Source organism: Nerophis lumbriciformis, linkage group LG29 (assembly GCF_033978685.3).
Source record: "Nerophis lumbriciformis linkage group LG29, RoL_Nlum_v2.1, whole genome shotgun sequence".
In the NCBI taxonomy this organism is placed as follows: Eukaryota; Metazoa; Chordata; class Actinopteri; order Syngnathiformes; family Syngnathidae; genus Nerophis; species Nerophis lumbriciformis.
In genome coordinates, this window is record NC_084576.2 from 14,558,362 (window position 1) to 14,581,500 (window position 23,139).

At 39.3% G+C, this 23,139-nt stretch overlaps 1 protein-coding gene across 2 annotated transcripts in view; it reads right to left on the reverse strand.

Moving 5' to 3' along the window:
- The window catches only part of iqsec3b (IQ motif and Sec7 domain ArfGEF 3b), a 157,923-nt gene that overhangs the window by 22,555 nt on the left and 112,229 nt on the right, over positions 1-23,139 (reverse strand). For both annotated transcript variants that reach the window (XM_061925013.2, XM_061925014.2), the window contains exons 8-10: positions 6,629-6,795; positions 5,986-6,125; positions 3,109-3,240 (exon numbers count right to left, since the gene is read on the reverse strand). In XM_061925013.2, coding sequence (XP_061780997.2) covers positions 3,109-3,240; positions 5,986-6,125; positions 6,629-6,795 — 439 coding nt within the window. The remainder of the gene's footprint in view (positions 1-3,108; positions 3,241-5,985; positions 6,126-6,628; positions 6,796-23,139) is intronic.

The following is a 23,139-nucleotide window of genomic DNA, read 5'->3' on the forward strand; positions in this document are numbered from 1 at the left end:
CATGTTATTCATCACAAAAAAAGTGAGTAGGGGATACATAACATTTATAATCATTGACATCGCTGATAACACGGAAGTGCTGCTGCTGTCTGTACAAGGCACAGGGCTCCTCCCCAAGCGCGCTCCCGCGGTAGGGGATACAACATATTTTAGGGATACAGGATTTTGCCCGACACCTGTCGCGACCGTGCAAAAACGACCAAGCAACTAAAAAAAAACATGATGTAGCATTCTCTTTGTAGTGTGTACTGATGTTAAAGACAATAAACACTTCATTGCACATGTACTATATCACTATATCCATGGTTAAATGCTTTATCATTCCACAAGAGTTCTGCAGCGGTACACACACGTCCTTGCACTTTATATAGGCACTCAAACATGCAAAATGGTTTCCTTGGCTCGTTAGTGCGGGCTGATTTTAGAAATAATGTACACTTCACTGCACATGTAATACATCACCATGTTGCTGAACACGTTATAATTCTATAAGTGTTGGGTTTCAGCATGCACGCTTTAAACACTGAAAATAAGAGATAATGTTTTCCCAGGCATCTGTGTACGTGCAGGCTGGTTTTAAAAATAATGTACACGTCTAGTATATCAAAATAAACATAATAAAAGGTGTAATGCCAACAAATCAGGTGTTGCTGCTTTTTCAGGCTTTATTGGACAAAATGTGCGTGACAGCAGGTGTATGCCTTTGTGTGGAAACAGACAGTTTTGAATCTACACTTGAGTGGATGGAGATCGTTTTAACCCCAAATATGCGTTTTTGAAACTGTACGTGTTCGTGTGGACATGGCCTTAGAAGACGTTTCGCTTCTCATCCGAGTCGGCTTCATCAGTTCATGCTCATAGACTTGACTTTGACTGTTATGATTGCTCGTTTGCATGAAAACATTTGTTTTTCTCACTACAATAGGGCGAAACCATCCTTGCCCAGGCAAGTGGTTTTGACACTAGCCGCTAGACCAGGGGTCGGGAACCTTTTTGGCTGAGAGAGCCATGAAAGCCAAATATTTTAAAATGTATTTCCGTAAGAACCGTATAAAAAATGTTAACACTGAATACAACTAAATGCGTGCATTTTTAAGTTAGACCAACATTTTTAGAGTATAATAAGTTTCTTATTATTTTTAACAACAGTGTTATTGTGAAGATAACCAATAATAAATAAAATACTTCTTACCATTAATGCGACTTCTGGTGCTGCATGGTTTTGCTGATGGCTTTGTAGTCTGGTTGATACGTGGTTATTTTTAACACTGTAATTACCAGCGGAATTATTCATTACTTATCGTGTTAAGCAATGTCAGCTACGATTTATCTGAGAGCCAGATGCAGTCATCAAAAGAGCCACATCTGGCTCTAGAGCCATAGGTTCCCTACCAATGCGCTAGACTATATCTGACCAATCTAAGTCTAAGACCAGATCTGACCAATCTAAGACCAGATCTGACCAATCTATGTCTATGAGCGTGAACTGATGAAGCCTACTGGGATGAGAGGTGAAACGTCTTCCAAGACAAACCAAACAGTGCAGTTGCGATCGATTGAATGCCCTGAGAATAACCTGGATGAATGACGACATCCATAGACAAATAAATTAATAATAAATAATATATGTTTAACTGAACTGTCAACAGAATTTAAGTGCAATTAAAAAAAAACCCTTCACCAATTTAGTCCTAATTTTTCCACTTAAAGGGGAACTTCACTTTTTTTAAAATGTTGCCTATTGTTCACAATCAGTATGAAAGACATGACGACGGATGGAATTTTCTTTTAATGCATTTTAACTCGTAAATAAAAGTCCGCTTACAGCAGAGCCAATGGGAGATCCCCTATTCCGCCCTTAAAATACAATAAAAAAAACATCCAATAAGTACCAACAATACTCTATTTCCATTTCATGACATCAAAGTACTAACCAAGTGATATTGTTATAATAAGCGCTAATGCAGACAAACTATTTATAGCGGCACCGTGATCACAAGCTTGTGTGTAATGTTTATATCATCCAGTGATAACCTGTTTCCTCGCTTCCTTGCTCCTTTGAAGTTTTTATGTAGATGATAAATTGTGCCTCTCACCTGGATAGTAGAAGTCTGAGGAGGTAATCCGACAAGTTTGTACACTTTGAGAGCGGATTTAGACTCGGAAATGGCAAGAACGACACAAAAAGACGCTTGGTTACACCCTCCTTTTCTTCGCGAGGATTATGCATCGTTCTTCATCTAAACGGGACTACATGAACATCCTAGCAGTCAGCATCCTAATGACAGCAGACCTTGCACAGTAAGTGATGTTTTACTATGTTTGATGGCTCTCGTGAAGTCTGCATCAGCATCAGAAATCAGTGATGCTGTTAAAAAAGCAGACATCGTGATGCGTTTTTTTTAATTAATGCGCTACGTATGCTTAAAATTATGAAAATACGTACATATTCCATTTTATTATGAATGTGCCTGTTACTACATGACATATATACTTACATCATGTATATAAAACCTGAATGGAGGTGTTTAATAGGCAGAACAGAGCGGATCCTACAGGCTTCATTGTAAGCTGACATTTGATTGCATTTATTTAATATTTAGATTGCATTGAGGAAAAAAAACATCCTTCGTCGTGTCTTTTATAATAATTGTGAACGATAGGCAAAATTCCAAAAAAAGTGCAATTCCCCTTTATGAAACTTCCCTCTGACTTTAGCTCCAGACTTCTTCTGTTTGTTTAGGACTGTCATTACTGCCACAGGTGGTGGAAAACTGTATTACAACTGAGTACCGCTGCGGCCCATACAGACCACAGCCCATAAACCGTTATAGTTTAGCCACCCTCAAGAAGGCGCTCACGGCTCAACAATGGTTAAGAAACACTGATTTAGGCTATTATAAGAAAAACTTGTGAGAGACTCACATTTTTGTACAAAGTCTTTAAACTCTGACAAAATAAGTCGACCAACATCAAATGTCTACTTTTCTCCTAAACACACAAAATAAGACTAATAGTGAAGGGAGAAGTCCGGCCCTCAGTCATTAATTTTCTAGAAATGTGGCCGCCAAAACAATTTAGTTGAATATCTACAGTTTGTGTGCTCACCAAGAGCAGGTCATTGAAGAGGAAGACCTCTCTCTGGAGCTGCGACAGTTTCTGTTTGTGAGGTTTGTTGGCATCTGGGACCTCAAACAGGCGACAGCAGCACACCAGACGTCTGTGGGGTACGGCCAGGATCTGCGAAAGACACCAGTGAGTTAGTAGGCAGTTAGGGAGCTTGTTAGGTAGTGCTGATAGGTAAGTACTCATGGATGCATTTGTTTGCGACAGCTAACTCTTCTCTTCAACCGCGACACAAAACAGTAAACATGTGCCCAAACATGTACCCCTACTGCAAAGTATGCACGGGCCATTTTGATAGTTGTCATTTTCAAACACAGTACAATATACATTAATTTTGGTGAACATTAAAGCTCCTTTGTGATTCCAAAGTCTCAGTCACTAAAATGTTAAAAAAAGGTCGTATGTTTTTACTTACAACACTTAAATATCGATTAATCAACTTTAGATCAATGTGTTGCCATATATGTATGTATATATATATATATATATATATATATATATATATATATATATATATATATATATATATATATATATATATATATATATATATATACACACACAGTACAGGCCAAAAGTTTGGACACACCAAATGGTTTTCTTTATTTCCATGACTATTTACATTGTATATTGTCACTGAAAGCATCAAAACTATGAATGAATACATGTGGAGCTATGTACTTAACAAAAAAAGGTGAAATAACTGAAAACAGGTTTTATATTCTAGTTTCTTCAAAATAGCCACCCTTTGCTCTGATTACTGCTTTGCACACTCTTGGCATTCTCTCCATGAGCTTCAAGCACACCTGTGAGGTGAAAACCATTTCAGGTGACTACCTCTTGAAGCTCATCGAGTCAATAAGCTCGTTCTCTTTCGCTTTCCTCTTGTTGTGGGGCAGACTGGCTCGTACATGCACATGCATCCTCCGCTGTTGCCATTTTTAATACAAAGTAGCGTACAGTTCGAACTTATATCTGTCATGGAAGCGCTAAAAACAACAACATGGATGATGAGGAGATGACGCTGTTGATGTGGACTAAACAGCTAGCAACTAAGCAGCTTGAAAATGGTCTGTGAAACATACTCTATGCAAAATGTTGACTAAAGAACCACAATTATGTTGGTATGTTATATGTAGACCTCAATGAAGTGTTTTAATGTAGAAAACAAATCATAATATGACCCCCTTAAGGAAAAAATAAAGACCAGTACTGATAGGATATTTTCCCCTTGAAAAAGTCAAAAATACTGCTTGTCTTATATTCAGGGAGGAGCCACAGCTTTTCTTCTAGTCACTCCCACGTTTCAGTGACACCATAGAGAGAACCAGCTGTTAGCAAATGAGCAAAACAGAGCAGGATATTTGGGTTTTTGAAAATAAGGAGTCGTCTTATATTTGGGTCACTTCTGTATTTTGGACTTTGATTTCAGAAATAATTCGTCCACATGAATGTATCTTTTTAGATTCCAGTGTTTGTAGTGTAGGTAGATAAGGTAGTATAGGTACAGTATTGCAGGGGTTCTGAACCTTTTTGATCTCAGGGCCCAACTTTTTCACTACAGAAGGGCCCAGGGCCACATCAAATATTAACACGGAATTAGTAATCTTACTCTTGATTTCAATCATATTCAATAATTATATCTAACCTACTTACAGTCAAACTTGTCAAATTATATTAAAAGCATGGGTTAATCACAAAGATTGTTATCAAGACTTAGGTCAGGCTGATTACAAAAAGAAATACTAATAAGGGACTAATGAAAAATAAATTGACATACATGTCACGGATGTTTACATCAAACCGTGCCCTTTTTTTGGTGTTCTGCTGTGTTTTTGGTTAGTTCCTGTCCTGCGCTTTTATTTTGGTGACTCTTCCTGTTGTGTTGGTGTTTTTCTGCGACCGCTTCACACTTCTTTGTCACAGAGCATTTCCCCTCACCTGTTTTTTGTTTGCAATCAGTTCTATTTAAGTTGAGTGTGAGCCACCATTCATGATGGGGACATTGTTTGTTGATGCTACTATCCTTGATGACCATAGACGAACCTTTTTGTTTTTTGTCCTGTCCAGCTTCTCAGGCAAATTATATTGTTGATGTAAATGCCCATATCGGCTGTACAAATTCACTTTACAAAAGAGAAGTGTGGGATACTTCTCTTGTCGCCTTATTTGTATTTGACTTTATTAAATGGATTTATATTATTATTTGGTGCAGTCGGGCCGGAGCATAGACAGACCTTTTTGGACGTTTACTGCAAGTAACTCAAACTGTGTGGACGCCGTCAGCTCCACATTCCCTGTAAGTGTTTTGCATTTTGTTTGTTTCGTCATAGCCTGTTTAGTCAGAGCACTTCCCCGTTTCTCTCGCTTTCTGTTCTGTTCGTTTTACTAATAAATTCCCCTTTGTTACCACACGCTCCAACCTGGTTAATCTGCATCCCTAAAGTCACGACAACTTCCGGCGTCTCCCATGACGCACCGCTCATCAACGCATGACAATACAATTATGTGGCGCCAGATTAAATACATTTTCTAACTAAATTAATAATAATAATAATAATAATATTTTATATGCTTTTTAAATAAACTGTCAAAAATGTTTTAAGTGCAAATGAAAATCAGCTTTACCACTTTGGTCATATTTTTTGCACTTAAGAAACATCTCTATGACTTTAGTGCCAGACTTCTTCTGTTTGATATTGTCAATACTGCCACAAGTGGTGGAAACGTGTATTACAACCACTGCGGCTCATACAGTGCACAGTTGAGAAACAGGTGTTTTTTGGCGGCCCTATGGCTAAGAAACACTGCAGTATTGTATGCGTTAAAACACGTAGGTGGTGTAGTAGGCCTACTTACAGTCTTCAGGCCCAGGATGGACTGCTCCACTCGGCTCACGTAGGTGACGTGGTCTTCATTGGATCTCAGCTCTCTTTGCTGGATCCTCTCGTAAATGCCCGCCACCATCTCCCTGGGGATGTCTGCTCCATCGTCCACACCTCAAAGGGCAAGCATCCAATCACATCACTCGCATGAAACACTTGTGTGCTCGCAGTGCATCTTCAGGAGTGTAGGACTCCTGGTTTCCATGACGATGAAATAGCGGAGCGAGCAGAGCTTGTGCCGGCAGCCACCGTTGTTGACTTTGGAGAAGTGTGCTGAGTAAAGGTAAATAGAAGTCAAACTGCTGCGCTGCCAGGCGGCGCTGAGGCAGAGCGGAGGTGATGAGATGCTTCTGGAAAATACGACCTCGTGTCGTTAAATCTCAATGAGCCGCAATTAATTGGGCATGGTCCCTGGGGCAGAACTTTCGGAATTTAAGGATATCAGGGATGGCGAGCGAGGCCTCTTGGAGAAATTTATTTCAAGCGACGGGGCGGTGACTTGGAAGAGACGAAAGGGCCAATAAATTAAAGTGGCTCTACTTGTTAAACGTGTGCCTGGCCATAAATTCTACACCTTGATTAAAACAACATATAAATAAAAGGTGCACACTCCTCACCTCTCAGGTTGCGTATGAAGTCGTCCAGGCCCATCTTGCGCTGCGGTTTGATGTTGGGCGAGTACATGTCCGTGTTGAGGAGGACCACGGCGAAGGCCAGGATGAAGATGGTGTCGGGGTTGTGGAACTGCTGCACCACGTCCGGATTACACATGCAGTAGCGCTGGCTGGCACAGACAAAATAGGACAAGACGCATTTTAAAGACATGAAGTAAAATTGTTTCTTCTTACGCCAGGTTCGGGGACTTAAGTGGAAGTGCAGTAGAGCCATGTCATTTCTCCCACCCAATCAGCAAAGAAAAATGAAGAAAAATGTATTCCTAATAAAAATGATAATGAAAATGTCTTTATATTATTATTATTTTTTAATAACTTTGCCTTGTGATGTGATGTGTCTGAAGTTTAAATTGTGATAGATACAATATTTCAATAATAATTTATATATTCCAACAAGTGAGGGCGGGGGAGGTGTTCTTAAACATTATTTCAAATTTGTGAAATTATTTTCCGGATTTATGTAAGTATTTAAAAGTAGGCATACTGTATAATTTTGCTTGATTAAAATATATATATATATATATATATATATATATATATATATATATATATATATATATATATGCATACATATACATTTTAATTAATTAATCATTTTCATTGGCTTTTCACATATTAACATTTTAAGTATTTTATCAGGTGATATTTCTTTTAAATGTATTGAAGTGTGATCTATTCTTCTGGGTTTAAAATGATTATTTTTCTAGATTTTATCCCATTCATTTAGGAAACAATAGTAGCATTTCCTTGAATGTTTTAAATATTTTTAATTCACATTATTTTAAACATATTTCATTCATAGATTTTTTAACATTTGTAATGAGTATCTTAAGTTTTCTCTTTTTAAAGAAAGTAATTTTTTTTCCATTAATAGTTATTTTATTTCAATGATTTTTTTTTCATTTGGAGAATTTATTTATTTATTTATTCATTTAGCGATTAATTTTTTTATTTGTTTTTATTTAATTGGTCAAATTTACAGTATGTCATTTTTACTTAGATTTGTTTCATACAAATAAAATAAAATAAATAAATAAAATAATAATGTCCCACTGGGGTGAGTTTTTCCTTGCCCTTATGTGGGCTCTGTACCGAGGATGTTGTTGTACCTTGTGCAGCCCTTTGAGACACTTGTGATTTAGGGCTATATAAATAAACATTGATTGATTGATGATATTTACTACAAAATTAAAAGTACATTTTTATATAAAGAAATAATGCACATTATTGAAAATAAAAGTGCCAGTATTTTAGTTATGCTAATTCCTGAATTGTTTTCAATTAGTGAAATAAAACTATTCAATGACTGATATAATGTGATATTTTCTAAAACCAATATTTTATGAGTTATATTATTTTCTCTGGATTGTATTTATTTATTAATTTTTACTCCTAATAAAGTAAAGCCCGTACTGTATCCAAAGAATGCTTTACAAAGAAAAGGCATTGGCTAAAGAATAATTAATAAGTTGTCAGTTTGGATTGTGTGTGTGCCAAAATATGTAAATGAATAATGCCTGAACGCATATCAAGCATTTATTTGTATTCTCTTTATTCCCTGCATCACATTTTAATTAACATACACACAGGAAACAGCCACTGCAAAGTGAATAGACCCACTGGCCACAACGTTAGCAACTGAACATATGCACACTATCAAAATAAAAGGAACATTTGTCAGCATGCTGCCGTTCAGGTCTACAGTATGCTGAACCACTGCAAACAAAAGAATAAACATATTGTTTCATCGCTACATTTCTGACAGAATGACTCAAAGTGAGCTCAATGATGTAGGTGTACTTAATTAAGTGGCCATTAGGGTATACGGTATAGTAAGCTGCCAAACTAAAACTTCTAAATTACACAGACTTTATATAAAGTGTTGCAGAGTATGAAAAGGTGCCGGAAAATGCTTTAATATTCGCTTCACCTCTCTGGAGTACACCTTCAGGGATGGACTGAATATTAGAAACACCTCTCAGAATCTCTTTGTGTGTCCTGAAGCGATTTCTAACTTAATGAAGCGGCCCCACTTCCCAACTTCTTGCTTCAAGACTTTATTGCTGCGCAGCTTTATCCTAACGCCAACTCTACACATTCTCTCTCTCTCTTCTTATTTAAGAATATCGGTTGTGATTTGCTGGGAAGTCTTGGGATTTGAGGAAGGCCAAAGGGCGCAATAACAGTAGGGTAGAGTAGTTTAGGAAAGTCGGTGCAAATAACAAAGCCTGTGAAGACAGCATCAGACTTGAATTCCAGGTGGTCTTAAAGGGGTCATGTCATGCAAGACCAACTTTTCTTACCTATTGGTATCTGCCCATGTGCATTTGGGGCCCGCGTAAGTCCCGAACATTTGAAATCAAACCTTGGAGGCAAGGCGGAGATATTCATAAAACAATCTTGCCTTCCTTCAAACGATCTGTTTGGAATTTTGTCCAAGTGTGACGTCAGCGGATTATCCATATATGCTAGAAATGTACTCAAACACCCTTGCCCCTTTTTTAATTTATGTAAATCCGGCTGTGCCACAACATCATGTCCATGATGAAACCCAATGAAGGAAAATGCTGTGTTGTTGGTTTGGTTGAACCAGCACAAGTCACCACAATAACTTTCAGCCTCATCTGAAGTAAAAAGTGCCTAACATTTAACTTATAGGATTTGTGGCAATGTGCCTTCCACTCTGAAAAAGTGTGTGCCAACAAGAGTCCTGGTTCACCCACAGACTTTCACAAAGGGATGGATTTTCCGAAAAACTACCGTAAATTCCAGACTATAAGCCGCTAATTTTTTCCTACGCTTATAAAACAGGGCGGCTAATTTATAGATTTTTCTTTGCTAACTGCAATAATAAAAATAATTATATTAAAAAAACTAGCGAAAACACTGACAGGTTGTTTTATTGTTTGTGCTATGGCGTTTTTTTTGGGGTTTTTTTTCCAACCGTAGTGCTGTTCAGTCTTTTAGCCGTCCATAGGGTTTCTACTTGTATGCATTCTTCATTCATCACTCCAAGCAAAGTTTGTAAGTGTTATAATATAACTAAAACTATTCATACTTACTAAACCGTCCCATGTGTGATGTCGGTAGGAGTGTTTTCATGCATGTTTGTACAAGCTATTGTAATGTAATGACACTAGCGTTGTTAGCATTAGCTAATATGCTAACACGTTTAGGAGTGTCTGTTAGTATTATTCACTTACAACGGCATTATTTTTGTATTGTTTCAGTTTCACAAATTCCTCAGTAAACTCACCAAAACGTCACCGTGGAGTTATTGAGTCTGTTTAGCTAATTGGAGAGCTATCTTTCGCAGCTAGTGGGTCCATGGCGATAACTTCTGTTTTATTGCCGTGTTACAGGCTCCGTTTGGAAACAATCAAGGTATGTAAATAAACATTTACGGATTCTTACTGTGTAAATAACTCATGTCGCATTGAACATATCTGTGGTTAATAAATGGTAAAATAATTGTTTTCCTTCTAAAAATAAGTGGGTACAGCTTATATCTCGGTGCGCTCTACAGTCCGGAAAATATGGTACTTTTAATGGTGGAGTCGGCAGGCAACTATTTATTGCAATAGAGGAGACAAAAAAATGATAAGTAATAACAGTAGGTTAGAAATGTGTGAATGATATGTTAGCAATGTTAGCTTGAGTTGTTGTGTAGCTATCTTAACCTTCTACTGTAAGACAATAATGTCACCGTTTTCTGATAAAATAAAGAATAATTTTCCTAAAAACTACTTTTAATTGGATCAATGCCTATGGTGTTTGGCAATGAACCAGTTATTAATACAGTATAATCCGTTATTACATTCGCGATGGAGCTCGTAGCGTAGTTTACTATTTAGCAGGCTAGAGCCTATTGTTTGCAAGTGTTTGAGGTCGAGAAAGTGTTAACATGATATAGAATAGAAAAACATTTTATTGTCTATATACACACGCATATGTCCAAGATTTAGCATTGGAGATCGAAAGACTCGGTAGAAGTTTAACCTTAGCCTGCGTATAGTACCAGAAACTTCTGGCCAGGCTTCCTTACTTTCCGTCTGCCGTGTCATCTTCTCCATCCTTGAGCCGAGCCGACAACAAACCACGGTGAGCATCTTGGTTTGTTGTGTTGTGGTGAAAGCCAAGTAAAAATTATATGGCTGGTGGCGATCACCGGATTTACTCTTTAATAAATGTAATTAATTACTAGGGGAAAATAATTTATACGTTACTAAAAAAAATAATTATATCTTGCATATGCATTTCAGAAATGTTAAATATAAGGGCACAGTGTACGGAGTCTGTGCTTGTAATAGGCAGGGCCTGATGCCAAGTGACGTCATTGAGGGTTTCAACGGAGCTGTGTATTTAGCTTTAGCAGTTAGAAGCGCACTTTGTCGGCTTTGACGCCAGCTCTTTTGAACCTTTTCACCGGATTGTGTTACCTACACTTAGTAAAGAGATTGAATATGCGTCAATGGCTGTCATATCTTCTTGTCAACAAACGGGGTATTGTTTGGATGGCAAGTTTGTCACTTCAATCATTGATTTGTTGTTCAAGATTCGCATTGTATACGTGTGCGTATGTTGTCTGCTGTGTCCCAGTGTGATGGTACCTTATCCTATTTTAATCAAGTTCATTTTAGTGCGGTGCTGCTTGTTGCTTTCACTAGTTAAAAGATATTTCTTGCATTAAACTGGCTGCACTTATGACGCTGTCTTGTTGTCGACATAAAACCACATCAAATGTAGCATGCCACGTTACATCAAGCTACCGCAAACACATTATAACGGACCTTAAAATAATTAATTTGATTACTCGTTACTAGTAAAAGTAACGGCGTTACTAGTAAACGTAACGGTGTTACTAGTAAAAGTAACGGTGTTACTAACACTGCCCGTGACTGACAGCTAGGAGCCGGTGTGTCACCGTTAATGACATCTGGGCCTGAGTGAAGTGACATACACGTCATGTTGCTTACAGCACATGTGCTGCAGTTTGTCTTCTCTATTGCTGCCCAAAGGTTTCACAGAGTCTGTTTTGGATAAATTGTACATGTTAGAGTAGTTTTAATGTGCTATAATTTATTATTTTGCTTGAGTATTTTTGTGAAGGAAAACACTACTTTTACTTTACTAGCAGTGTTATTTTGTCGACTAAAAATTTTCATCTTATTTATTGTCAACGACCTATTTTTCCCTTGTCTAAAATAAGAGGATAACTAATCACAACAAATGCAAGTTGACTAAAACAATGAGGAAATGTATTGGAAATTTAGTCAACAACTAAAAACGAGACGGAAATGTTGACAGAGAAGAAATCCAATCATATTTAATTTCGTATTTAGGTGGGTTAGGAAGTTAGGAATCTATCCAATCACAGTTGCATGTGGGAGAGGGGTGAGGGGTAAATCACAGAGGTGTCCAATCAGAACTTCTGTCTTTGTAAGCCACAATGTTTTGACTTTTCACTGGGAAAACACGACTCAATACAAGACCTGAACACAATATGTCTCGTACACCTGGAAGAAAGAGAAGTGTGTGTGAATGGGTGAATATGATGTACAATACAAAGCGCGTTGGGTATAATTCCAGGTATAGTAAAACGCTATAAAAATACAGACCAAGACATATGGACACACTTCACTTTTGCCACGGTAGACAAGACACGTAAACCCTGTGGCTTGATTTTCTCCGGTGAAGACGCAACCAACTTGTAGCGCCGTCTGCAGGTTAATCATCAGCACATCTACACAATAGTAAGTTGGCCAAAGCTAATATTTCAAAATGACTCATAATGTACTGAAATACTGTTACTTTTAAAGACTGTAGAGCAAGACCGTTTACTCTACCACTACTTTTGTTGTACACCATAGACGAGCTGGTTAAGGTGCAGTCATAACAAACATTTACATTCTTACTGTGGCTGCTTTAGTAAGTCAATCAATCAATGTTTACTTATATAGCCTTAAATCACAAGAGTCTCAAAGGGCTGCAAGTAAGATGACAAAAGCTCAACAGAAATGAAAGACGGTCGGTAGGAAGTCAAAAGGGGACTTATTTTTATTGCAAACAGTCGATCCGACATGAAAGATGTCAAGAAACTTTCTCAAACCAATCACACACTTTTCCGGCTTTAAAGTAAAAGTGCTACGCTGTACAACTATTAGGGTTAGGGTTACATCAACAAAATAAAAATGTTTAAATTACGGTCATGCTTTGTCAAATATGTGTTGTACTCTTACTCTGTGATATATGCACCCAAACAAATGCTAGTACATCAGTTGAGGAATAGGGGGGGTGTATTATTTTATAACATGTTCTGGTTGAGTCCTCAATTACAGAATGATTAGCAGGCTGAATATTACATTTTATTAATAAATTGAGAAGGTTAAAACATTGCCATGCAGAGATATGAATACCATTAAAGTGTACAACATGTAATGTACAGAATATCAGAAGCATTTATTCAGGTAGAAATATCACAAATTATTTTACCAAACATCTTTGACAATCAAAGCAAGATGGTTATTAATGTGTGAAACTGGTATCTAAACATGGTGTAGCTCCTTATCTGAATGCAAGTGCTCCTACAGCAGGAATACAAATTCTGGTTTTCTACAAAATACAAAATCTGGCAAGACACCAGCACACAGCAGGCACTTTTTTCATATTGTCATTAAAAGTGAGTTTGTCCTTTTTGTGTTGAACTGTTTAAAAGAGCATACTATTTACAACACATGTAATTAAAGTACATTATTGGTCCATTATTGGTGTTAAAACTTGAAAATGATCTGTCCAGGGTACACCTATTAATGATGAAAAATTATATCTATCTGCGAATAATCACGATTATTTTGAGTTGACTATGAACAATGCGATTATCGCGATTAAATATTTTAATCGTTTGACAACCCTAATATACACATATGTGTATATATGTTCTAGATTTATAACAGTGGTTGGTATATTTAAACGGGACAGTGGCCAACACGGCAATTGTGCACACTCAGTGTAGAATACACAATATCAAATAAATCTAGTTTCAATGTGACCAAAGGACCAATTTAGTAATATATTAGTCAATATTTAAAAAAAAAAAAATCTTAATTTCAGCTAAAGTAATAACACACAGTAAGGTTGTACTGTAGTGAAATGTACTTATTGATACACATTCATGGAGTGCAGGTCTTGTTGTGGATTGAGTTTTTGAGATGTTCAGCAATAACCTTAATAAAAGTGGTTTCAAGATAACTTCAAAGATGTGTTATCCTTTATATTTTAGTCGACGAAATGTATTGTAATTTTCGTCAACTAAAACTAAATCAATCTAGATAGACTAAAATATGACTAAAAATAAAATACATTTTCGTCAAAAGACTATGACAAACTAAATTAAAAACTGCTGTCAAAATTAACACTGATTCCGAGCATTTATTAATTTATATGATCATTATATATATTTTTATATTTGACTTTGTTTCACCAGTCATGTAAGCACTAGTGACGTTTGACTCCATTACACCAAAAAAAAAAAAAAAAATGGAGCCTGGCATTCACATGGCTGCACTCAGACTGCACACTGTAAAAAAGTGACGTCGGATGAGGCAACTCTAACTTTTACTGTCAAGAGGAAAAATAAAATTTATATCACAAGCTGTCATCTGTGTCGTAGAAATGTTCACATTTCAGCCTACAGGAATTCCACTTCTAACTAGAGAAAACATGTTGCGGTAAGTTGTTGATGTTTTTTGATGTTTTCGCTGTGCATATGCTAACATTAGTCCAGTTATAACATCATAGGTGACTGTAAAACATTTTGTAGTATATGATATAGTAGTGCAGTAGTTGTAATGTAAGTACTGTACCATTAGGAAAAATTGCTACTTAATAAATCATAAGTTACTCACCAGTTAGTCAGTACTTCAGTTCTTTTTTCACCGAATACTCAGAGAAGTAATTATTTGAATGATAATTTTTTTTTTTCCAGAGTTGGGACCAAGTCATTGCTTTGCAAGTCACAAGTAAGTCTCAAGTCTTTGCCCTCAAGTCTCGAGTCAAGTCCCGAGTCAAGACAGGCAAGTCCGAGTCAAGTCCAAAGTCAAGACTGGAAAGTCTCAAGTCAAGTCCCAAGTCCTGCATTTTGAGTTTCGAGTCCTTTCAAGTCGTTTTAACCACAGACTAATGTATTTACACAGATTGTGTATGCTTTTAAAACACTGCATTTATTTATTAAAACAAGGGCATTTGAAATTGCAGGGAAAAAGATAGTGGTGACATTGCACTTCAAAATAGCCCTATTAACCAGTCATTTTAAACATGTAACTCATTCCTTTACAGCAGGGGTGCTCACACGTTTTCTGCAGGCGAGCTACTTTTCAATTGATCAAGTTGTGGGGATCTACCTCATTCATATATATAATCTATGTTTACTTATTTATGAAATATATGTTTTTGTTAACAAGTTAAAGGTGTTTAATGATAATGCAAGCATGTTTAACACATATAGTTAATATTGTTAAAAAATTAAAGGTGTTTAATAATACAAGCATGTTTAACACATAGTTAATATTGATAACAAGTTAAAGGTGTTTAATGATAATACAAGCATGTTTAACACATAGTTAATATTGTTAATAAATTAAAGGTGTTTAATGATAATACAAGAATGTTTAATACATATAGTTAATATTGTTAACAACTTAAAGGTGTTTAAAGATAATACAAGCATGTTTAACATATAGTTAATATTGTTAACAAGTTAAAGGTGTTTAAAGATAATACAAGCATGTTTAACACATATAGTTAATATTGTTAACAAGTTAAAGGTGTTTAATGATAATACAAGCATGTTTAACACATATAGTTAATATTGTTAACAAGTTAAAGGTGTTTAAAGATAATACAAGCATGTTGAACACATATAGTTAATATTGTTAATAAGTTAAAGGTGTTTAAAGATAATACAAGCATGTTTAACACATATACATTCCTTTCTTTCATGAAGACAAGAATATAAGTTGGTGTATTACCTGATTCTGATGACTTGCATTGATTGGACAGTGGTGCTGATAACGTCCGAATTTTCGAATGGAGGAGAAAAAAAGTCCTTCTTTCTGTCCAATACCACATGAAAGTGGTTGGTTTTTGACATCTTATTTGTCCAGCTTCCGTACTCCTCTGTATACACTTTACAAGAAATACATTGTCGGCCGGCAAACTCCGTAGCTTGCTAGCTTGTGCACGCCAGCTTTCTGAGACTCTTATTTTGTTAGCGCAACTGTGCAACTGTGCAGTCGGTCTTTGGAGTTTTGACGACAGGTACGGCGCCAGAGTCTGTTTAAATAAAGTGTTTCTCGCCTTCCAGTCGGTAATTTTAAGGAGCTGGCAGCAGCCAGCGTCATCTCAGAAGACCCTCGGGTCCGTGAATGTCAATCAAGTGACGAAAGTGACGTCATAGTGAAGATTTATGATCGCTCATTTTTAGGACTATTTTTTTAATGCCTGGCTGGTGATCGACTGACACACCCTCCGAGATCGACCGGTAGCTCGCGATCGACGTAATGAGCACCCCTGCTTTACAGAATAAACACATTTGAAAAAACAAGTGCAACTGTACTTATTTGCACAAAAGTGTTAACATTGTATTTCCATGGCATATTGCATTGTAACTAGTTCCACAGCAGTTTCTGTTCTGTTCTTACCTTATCTCATTGATCTCATCTCATACTGTATGTGTCAAATATATGAACATAACAATGAACAGAGTTGTACTTTTTAGATGTCAGGGCCCTATGCAATATGTACACATATTCTTAATATAGTATACATTTTAACTGACCTTTATTTCACTATGTTTGTCTTTTTGTAGGTGGCTAAAATACGCGGTGCTGCTGACCGCCGTCTAACGTTACGTTACTGTGTGTGATACATTGACTAACGTAATGTTACTGTGTGTGATACATTGACTAACGTTACGTTACTGTGTGTGATACATTGACTAACGTAACGTTATGTGTAGGTACTTCATGCAACCCTGCTTAAAAAAAAACACTTGACAAAAAGTATGAATAAGGTAGCGAACTGCAGTGGACGCAACATATTGCCGTGTTTGCAATGACGTTATAACCATAGACATCTTATAAGTAGACGCAGCATTGGTTGCTGTGACGTGAGCAATTTGGCCGCCATCTTGAAGTGGTGATGAGGAGCCAGCGAGCAGCCTAAACTGACAGTTGACAGGTAGCGTTTTCCTGCTCAAATGAGCGGACTGTTGAAAATAGGAATCGGGGGATTACTTTTCACAAGTAAGATTTAACATTAACGTACTATTGGTTGTATTTTATGAAAATAATATTACCACAGAGTTGAGAAGGAGCAAAGATCTTCAATATTTGTATGTGAAAATCACAAAGAAATCTTCTGGGGGAGGCTGACGCCCCTACAGGGGTTTGGTTTACAAACTTTCAGCCCCACCTAAGACAAAATTCACCAGCCGCCACTGATTATGATGCATTCTCATTTTAGGCAAAGTATAAGACAATACTTTCTTAACAGTATAATTGTAACCAGGAATAAGTCTTCAAGTAACAATATTCAAATACTAACATTGTTGGGTAAAACAGAATTTGGTTTTATTCTGAATCCAGTGAAACAGATTGGTGGTTTTAGCTGATATAAAGACTTTCAGGTGTTTATATATGTTTAAGTATTTGGCAGACGCTTTTATCCAAAGCGACTTACATAAAAAAAATACATATAAAACAATCACTGCAAACATTATCATTTAAGGGAAGAATGTAATAGAAAATATCAATACAAAGTGTCAAGACAGAATAGCAACAGAGATACAGTCTATAGGTCCCTAAGATATATAGATATCTAATGTATTCATACATTGTTTATGTAGGATACACGCATGTATATATCCTAATCATATTGTTTCTTCAACTTAAAAATAGCTTCCCGTTTTTTTCCCCCTTCTCTGGGATTATATTCCCAGTTTTGATCTCGGACGTCTGGTCACTTATAGCGTATAAGAATATTATATTACTGTTAAGCAAACTATGAATAATAAAACACGCCAAAACATGTGTCTGTTATCATAGCACGTATGACAAAAAAGCGCGTGAAAATCAGTGGTATTCAGTGAGGTAAGATGAATTAAATGCGCTGACAGTTCATTGCTCCTGCCAAATGAATTGCACTGAATGGAGCGGATTACCACTCCAAGATGGCGGCCACGCGTCTCGTCTGCGCCAGTAGGCAGTAGCGCTCCATGCTGCGTTTACTTATAATGGGACGGCGTGGCGCAGTGGAAGAGTGGCCGTGCGCAACCCGAGGGTCCCTGGTTCAATCCCCACCTAGTACCAACCTCGTCATGTCCGTTGTGTCCTGAGCAAGACACTTCACCCTTGCTCCTGATGGGTGCTGGTTAGCGCCTTGCATGGCAGCTCCCTCCATCAGTGTGTGAATGTGTGTGTGAATGGGTAAATGTGGAAGTAGTGTCAAAGCGCTTTGAGTACCTTGAAGGTAGAAAAGCGCTATACAAGTACAACCCATTATAAGATGTCTATGGTTATAACGTTAACAGTGAGTTTATAGCCTCACTGATTTAACTACACAGAAAATAAAAGTCACGTTACTTAGCCAATAAACGTTATCTTACATTCAAAACTTACCCTTCTTTGTGCAACTTCAAATGTCGAACGAAGTTGGAAGTTGTTGCGCCTCCGCCTGTAATATTCGAACTGCGTGATTTGCATATGGCAATTCGTTTTTTGTTGACCAAGTCGTAGTTTTCATTCCCGAACGAAACCAATTTTGGCATAATTGTTTCTCACTGGCACGTTGTTGGACAACTCTTGTTCATTGGTTCTCCTGCAATTTGATTGGATGAATGCTGTGTGATGAAAACATCCATCCATCCATCCATCCATCTTCTTCCGCTTATCCGAGGTCGGGTCGCGGGGGCAGCAGCCTAAGCAGGGAAGCCCAGACTTCCCTCTCCCCAGCCACTTCGTCCAGCTCCTCCCGGGGGATCCCGAGGCGTTCCCAGGCCAGCCGGGAGACATAGTCTTCCCAACGTGTCCTGGGTCTTCCTCGTGGCCTCCTACCGGTCGGACATGCCCTAAACACCTCCTTAGGGAGGCGCTCGGGTGGCATCCTGACCAGATGCCCGAACCACCTCATCTGGCTCCTCTCGATGCGGAGGAGCAGCGGCTTTACTTTGAGCTCCCCCCGGATGACAGAGCTTCTCACCCTATCTCTAAGGGAGAGCCCCGCCACCCGGCGGAGGAAACTCATTTCGGCCGCTTGTACCCGTGATCTTGTCCTTTCGGTCATAACCCAAAGCTCATGACCATAGGTGAGGATGGGAACGTAGATCGACCGGTAAATTGAGAGCTTTGCCTTCCGGCTCAGCTCCTTCTTCACCACAACGGATCGATACAGCGTCCGCATTACTGAAGACGCCGCACCGATCCGCCTGTCGATCTCACGATCCACTCTTCCCTCACTCGTGAACAAGACTCCGAGGTACTTGAACTCCTCCACTTGGGGCAAGATCTCCTCCCCAACCCGGAGATGGCACTCCACCCTTTTCCGGGCGAGAACCATGGACTCGGACTTGGAGGTGCTGATTCTCATCCCAGTCGCTTCACACTCAGCTGCGAACCGATCCAGTGAGAGCTGAAGATCCTGGCCAGATGAAGCAATCAGGACCAAATCATCTGCAAAAAGCAGAGACCTAATCCTGCAGCCACCAAACCGGATCCCCTCAACGCCTTGACTGCGCCTAGAAATTCTGTCCATAAAAGTTATGAACAGAATCGGTGACAAAGGGCAGCCTTGGCGGAGTCCAACCCTCACCGGAAACGTGTCCGACTTACTGCCGGCAATGCGAACCAAGCTCTGACACTGATCATACAGGGAGCGGACCGCCACAATCAGACAGTCCGAAACCCCATACTCTCTGAGCACTCCCCACAGGACTTCCCGAGGGACACGGTCGAATGCCTTCTCCAAGTCCACAAAGCACATGTAGACTGGTTGGGCAAACTCCCATGCACCCTCAAGGACCCTGCCGAGAGTATAGAGCTGGTCCACAGTTCCACGACCAGGACGAAAACCACACTGTTCCTCCTGAATCCGAGGTTCGACTATCCGGCGTAGCCTCCTCTCCAGTACACCTGAATAGACCTTACCGGGAAGGCTGAGGAGTGTGATCCCACGATAGTTAGAACACACCCTCCGGTTCCCCTTTTTAAAGAGAGGAACCACCACCCCGGTCTGCCAATCCAGAGGTACTGCCCCCGATGTCCACGCGATGCTGCAGAGTCTTGTCAACCAAGACAGCCCTACAGCATCCAGAGCCTTAAGGAACTCCGGGCGGATCTCATCCACCCCCGGGGCCTTGCCACCGAGGAGCTTTTTAACTACCTCAGCAACCTCAGCCCCAGAAATAGGAGAGCCCACCACAGATTCCTCAGGCACTGCTTCCTCATAGGAAGACGTGTTGGTGGGATTGAGGAGGTCTTCGAAGTATTCCCTCCACCGATCCACAACTTCCGCAGTCGAGGTCAGCAGAACACCATCCGCACCATACACGGTGTTGGTAGTGCACTGCTTCCCCTTCCTGAGGCGGTGGATGGTGGTCCAGAATCGCTTCGAAGCCGTCCGGAAGTCGTTTTCCATGGCTTCCCCGAACTCCTCCCATGTCCGAGTTTTTGCCTCCGCGACCGCTGAAGCCGCACACCGCTTGGCCTGTCGGTACCTGTCCGCTGCCTCAGGAGTCCCATGAGCCAAAAGAACCCGATAGGACTCCTTCTTCAGCTTGACGGCATCCCTCACCGCCGGTGTCCACCAACGGGTTCTAGGATTACCGCCACGACAGGCACCAACTACCTTGCGGCCACAGCTCCAATCAGCCGCCTCGACAATAGAGGTGCGGAACATGGTCCACTCGGACTCAATGTCCAGCACCTCCCTCGTGACATGTTCAAAGTTCTTCCGGAGGTGGGAATTGAAACTCTCTCTGACAGGAGACTCTGCCAGACGTTCCCAGCAAACCCTCACAATGCGTTTGGGCCTGCCAGGTCTGTCCGGCATCCTCCCCCACCATCGCAGCCAACTCACCACCAGGTGGTGATCGGTAGAAAGCTCCGCCCCTCTCTTCACCCGAGTGTCCAAAACATGAGGCCGCAAATCCGATGACACAACTACAAAGTCGATCATAGAACTGCGGCCTAGGGTGTCCTGGTGCCAAGTGCACATATGGACACCCTTATGCTTGAACATGGTGTTCGTTATGGACAATCCGTGACGGGCACAAAAGTCCAATAACAAAACACCACTTGGGTTCAGATCCGGGCGGCCATTCTTCCCAATCACGCCTCTCCAGGTTTCACTGTCGTTGCCAATATGAGCGTTGAAGTCCCCCAGTAGAACGAGGGAATCACCCGGGGGAGCACTCTCAAGTACTCCCTCGAGTGAATCCAAAAAGGGTGGGTACTCTGAGCTGCTGTTTGGCGCGTAAGCGCAAACAACAGTCAGGACCCGTCCCCCCACCCGAAGGCGGAGGGAAGCTACCCTCTCGTCCACCGGGTTGAACTCCAACATGCAGGCTCTGAGCCGGGGGGCAACAAGAATTGCCACCCCAGCCCGTCGCCTCTCACTGCTGGCAACGCCAGAGTGGAAGAGAGTCCAGCCCCTCTCGAGAGAACTGGTTCCAGAGCCCTTGCTGTGCGTCGAGGTGAGTCCGACTATATCCAACCGGAACTTCTCTACCTCGCGCACTAGCTCAGGCTCCTTCCCCCCCAGCGAGGTGATGAAAACAACGTAGATCTAATTTGATTGGCTGTTGTACTGACAGCACACCAGCTGACAGGAACAACACGCTGATAAGACACAGACGAAGAAAATTAAAAATACGGAGCGCTTCCAAATAACTTTTTAAGCTTTGGATTTTGGGGAAAGTGGCAAGTCATGTCAAGTCAAAAGGCTCAAGTCCAAGTGAAGTTACAAGTCATTGATGTTAAAGTCTAAGTCGAGTTGCAAGTCTCTTCACATTTTGTCAAGTCGAGTCTAAAGTCATCAAATTCATGACTCGAGTCCAAGTCATGTGACTCGAGTCCACATCTCTGTTTTTTTCCACATACTCTTAAGTACTGGTGATCTTACTTGAGTATAATTTGTGGTTACTCTACCCACTTCTGACAATAACCTCAAAAGTTTAACTGTTTGTGTTTGCTGTCCATCTGTATGTTAGTTACCATGAATTGATTAACGTGGACCCCGACTTAAGTTAAAAAACGTATTCGGGTGTTACCATTTAGTGGTCGATTGTACGGAATATGTACTGTACTGTGCAATCTACTAATACAAGTTTCAATCAATCAGTAAGCATTCTAGATGACAACAACACTGTACCATTTCTGAGTCTGTACTAGGAACGGTTAAATTTTATGTAAAAAATAAAAACAATTATTAAGCCTAATTTTTGTTTGTCGGTCTGTTAGCTGGCAGGCTACTTCCTGGTTCAAAAAAAGGATACAATTTTTGATGGTTGGGCCAAGAGGAGCTAAACAAATAAATTTAAAAAACTATTACAAAAATACAGTTTGTACATCAAATATGTTCCTGGTTGAAGATGAGAAAGATGAAAAGGTCATATTCGTGTTTGTAGTACATCTGTATGCTAGCAAGCTACTTCCTGCTTGATGACATAAAAAAGGTCAAAAATATAAAATGTTTGTTCCTGCGGTGGGGGATGGAGGCACATATTAATTATAACTCATTATGGCAGCAACAATTGAAAAATAAATCTTTGCAAATTCAAAAAAATGTTTATGTAATGTCTTGATGTGTGTACTTGTTTGTTAGCTAGAATGCTACTTTCTGGTTGTAAAGTACGGCTCGATACTGATAAATCGATACCACCAATACGGAGCTTTATGCTGTAATATCGATTCCTAAATCAAAATGTCGATACTTTTGATACTTTAGTTATTTGAGATAACGTATATCATTAACAGGAAGACAGTGTAAAAAAAACTAAATCCGTGAGATCTTCACTGTAATAATTTTTAGAGGGAAAATGCTAAGGTGGCTCCAGCGATAAAAATACTTTAGAGAAAATAAATGTCTTTCACAAAAATTTAAACAATTATAATGGGGCCATATTTGTGTTTGTTCACTTGTTTGCTAGCTAGCAGGATAATTCCTAAGACACAGGTGTCAAACTCATGCCCGGGGACCAGATTTGGCCCGCCACATCATTTTTTAAAAACAGCCCGCAAAAGCCCTGAAATAATATGAGTCTTAAAGCATTTGATCATTTACTAAATGTAATATTTTCATTGTGACAGACAGAAATACATGTATTGCATGCTATTGAGTATATTTGAAACTTAATCTAATAAAACAACAAATATAATACTATCATTAATTTCAAAATTTTA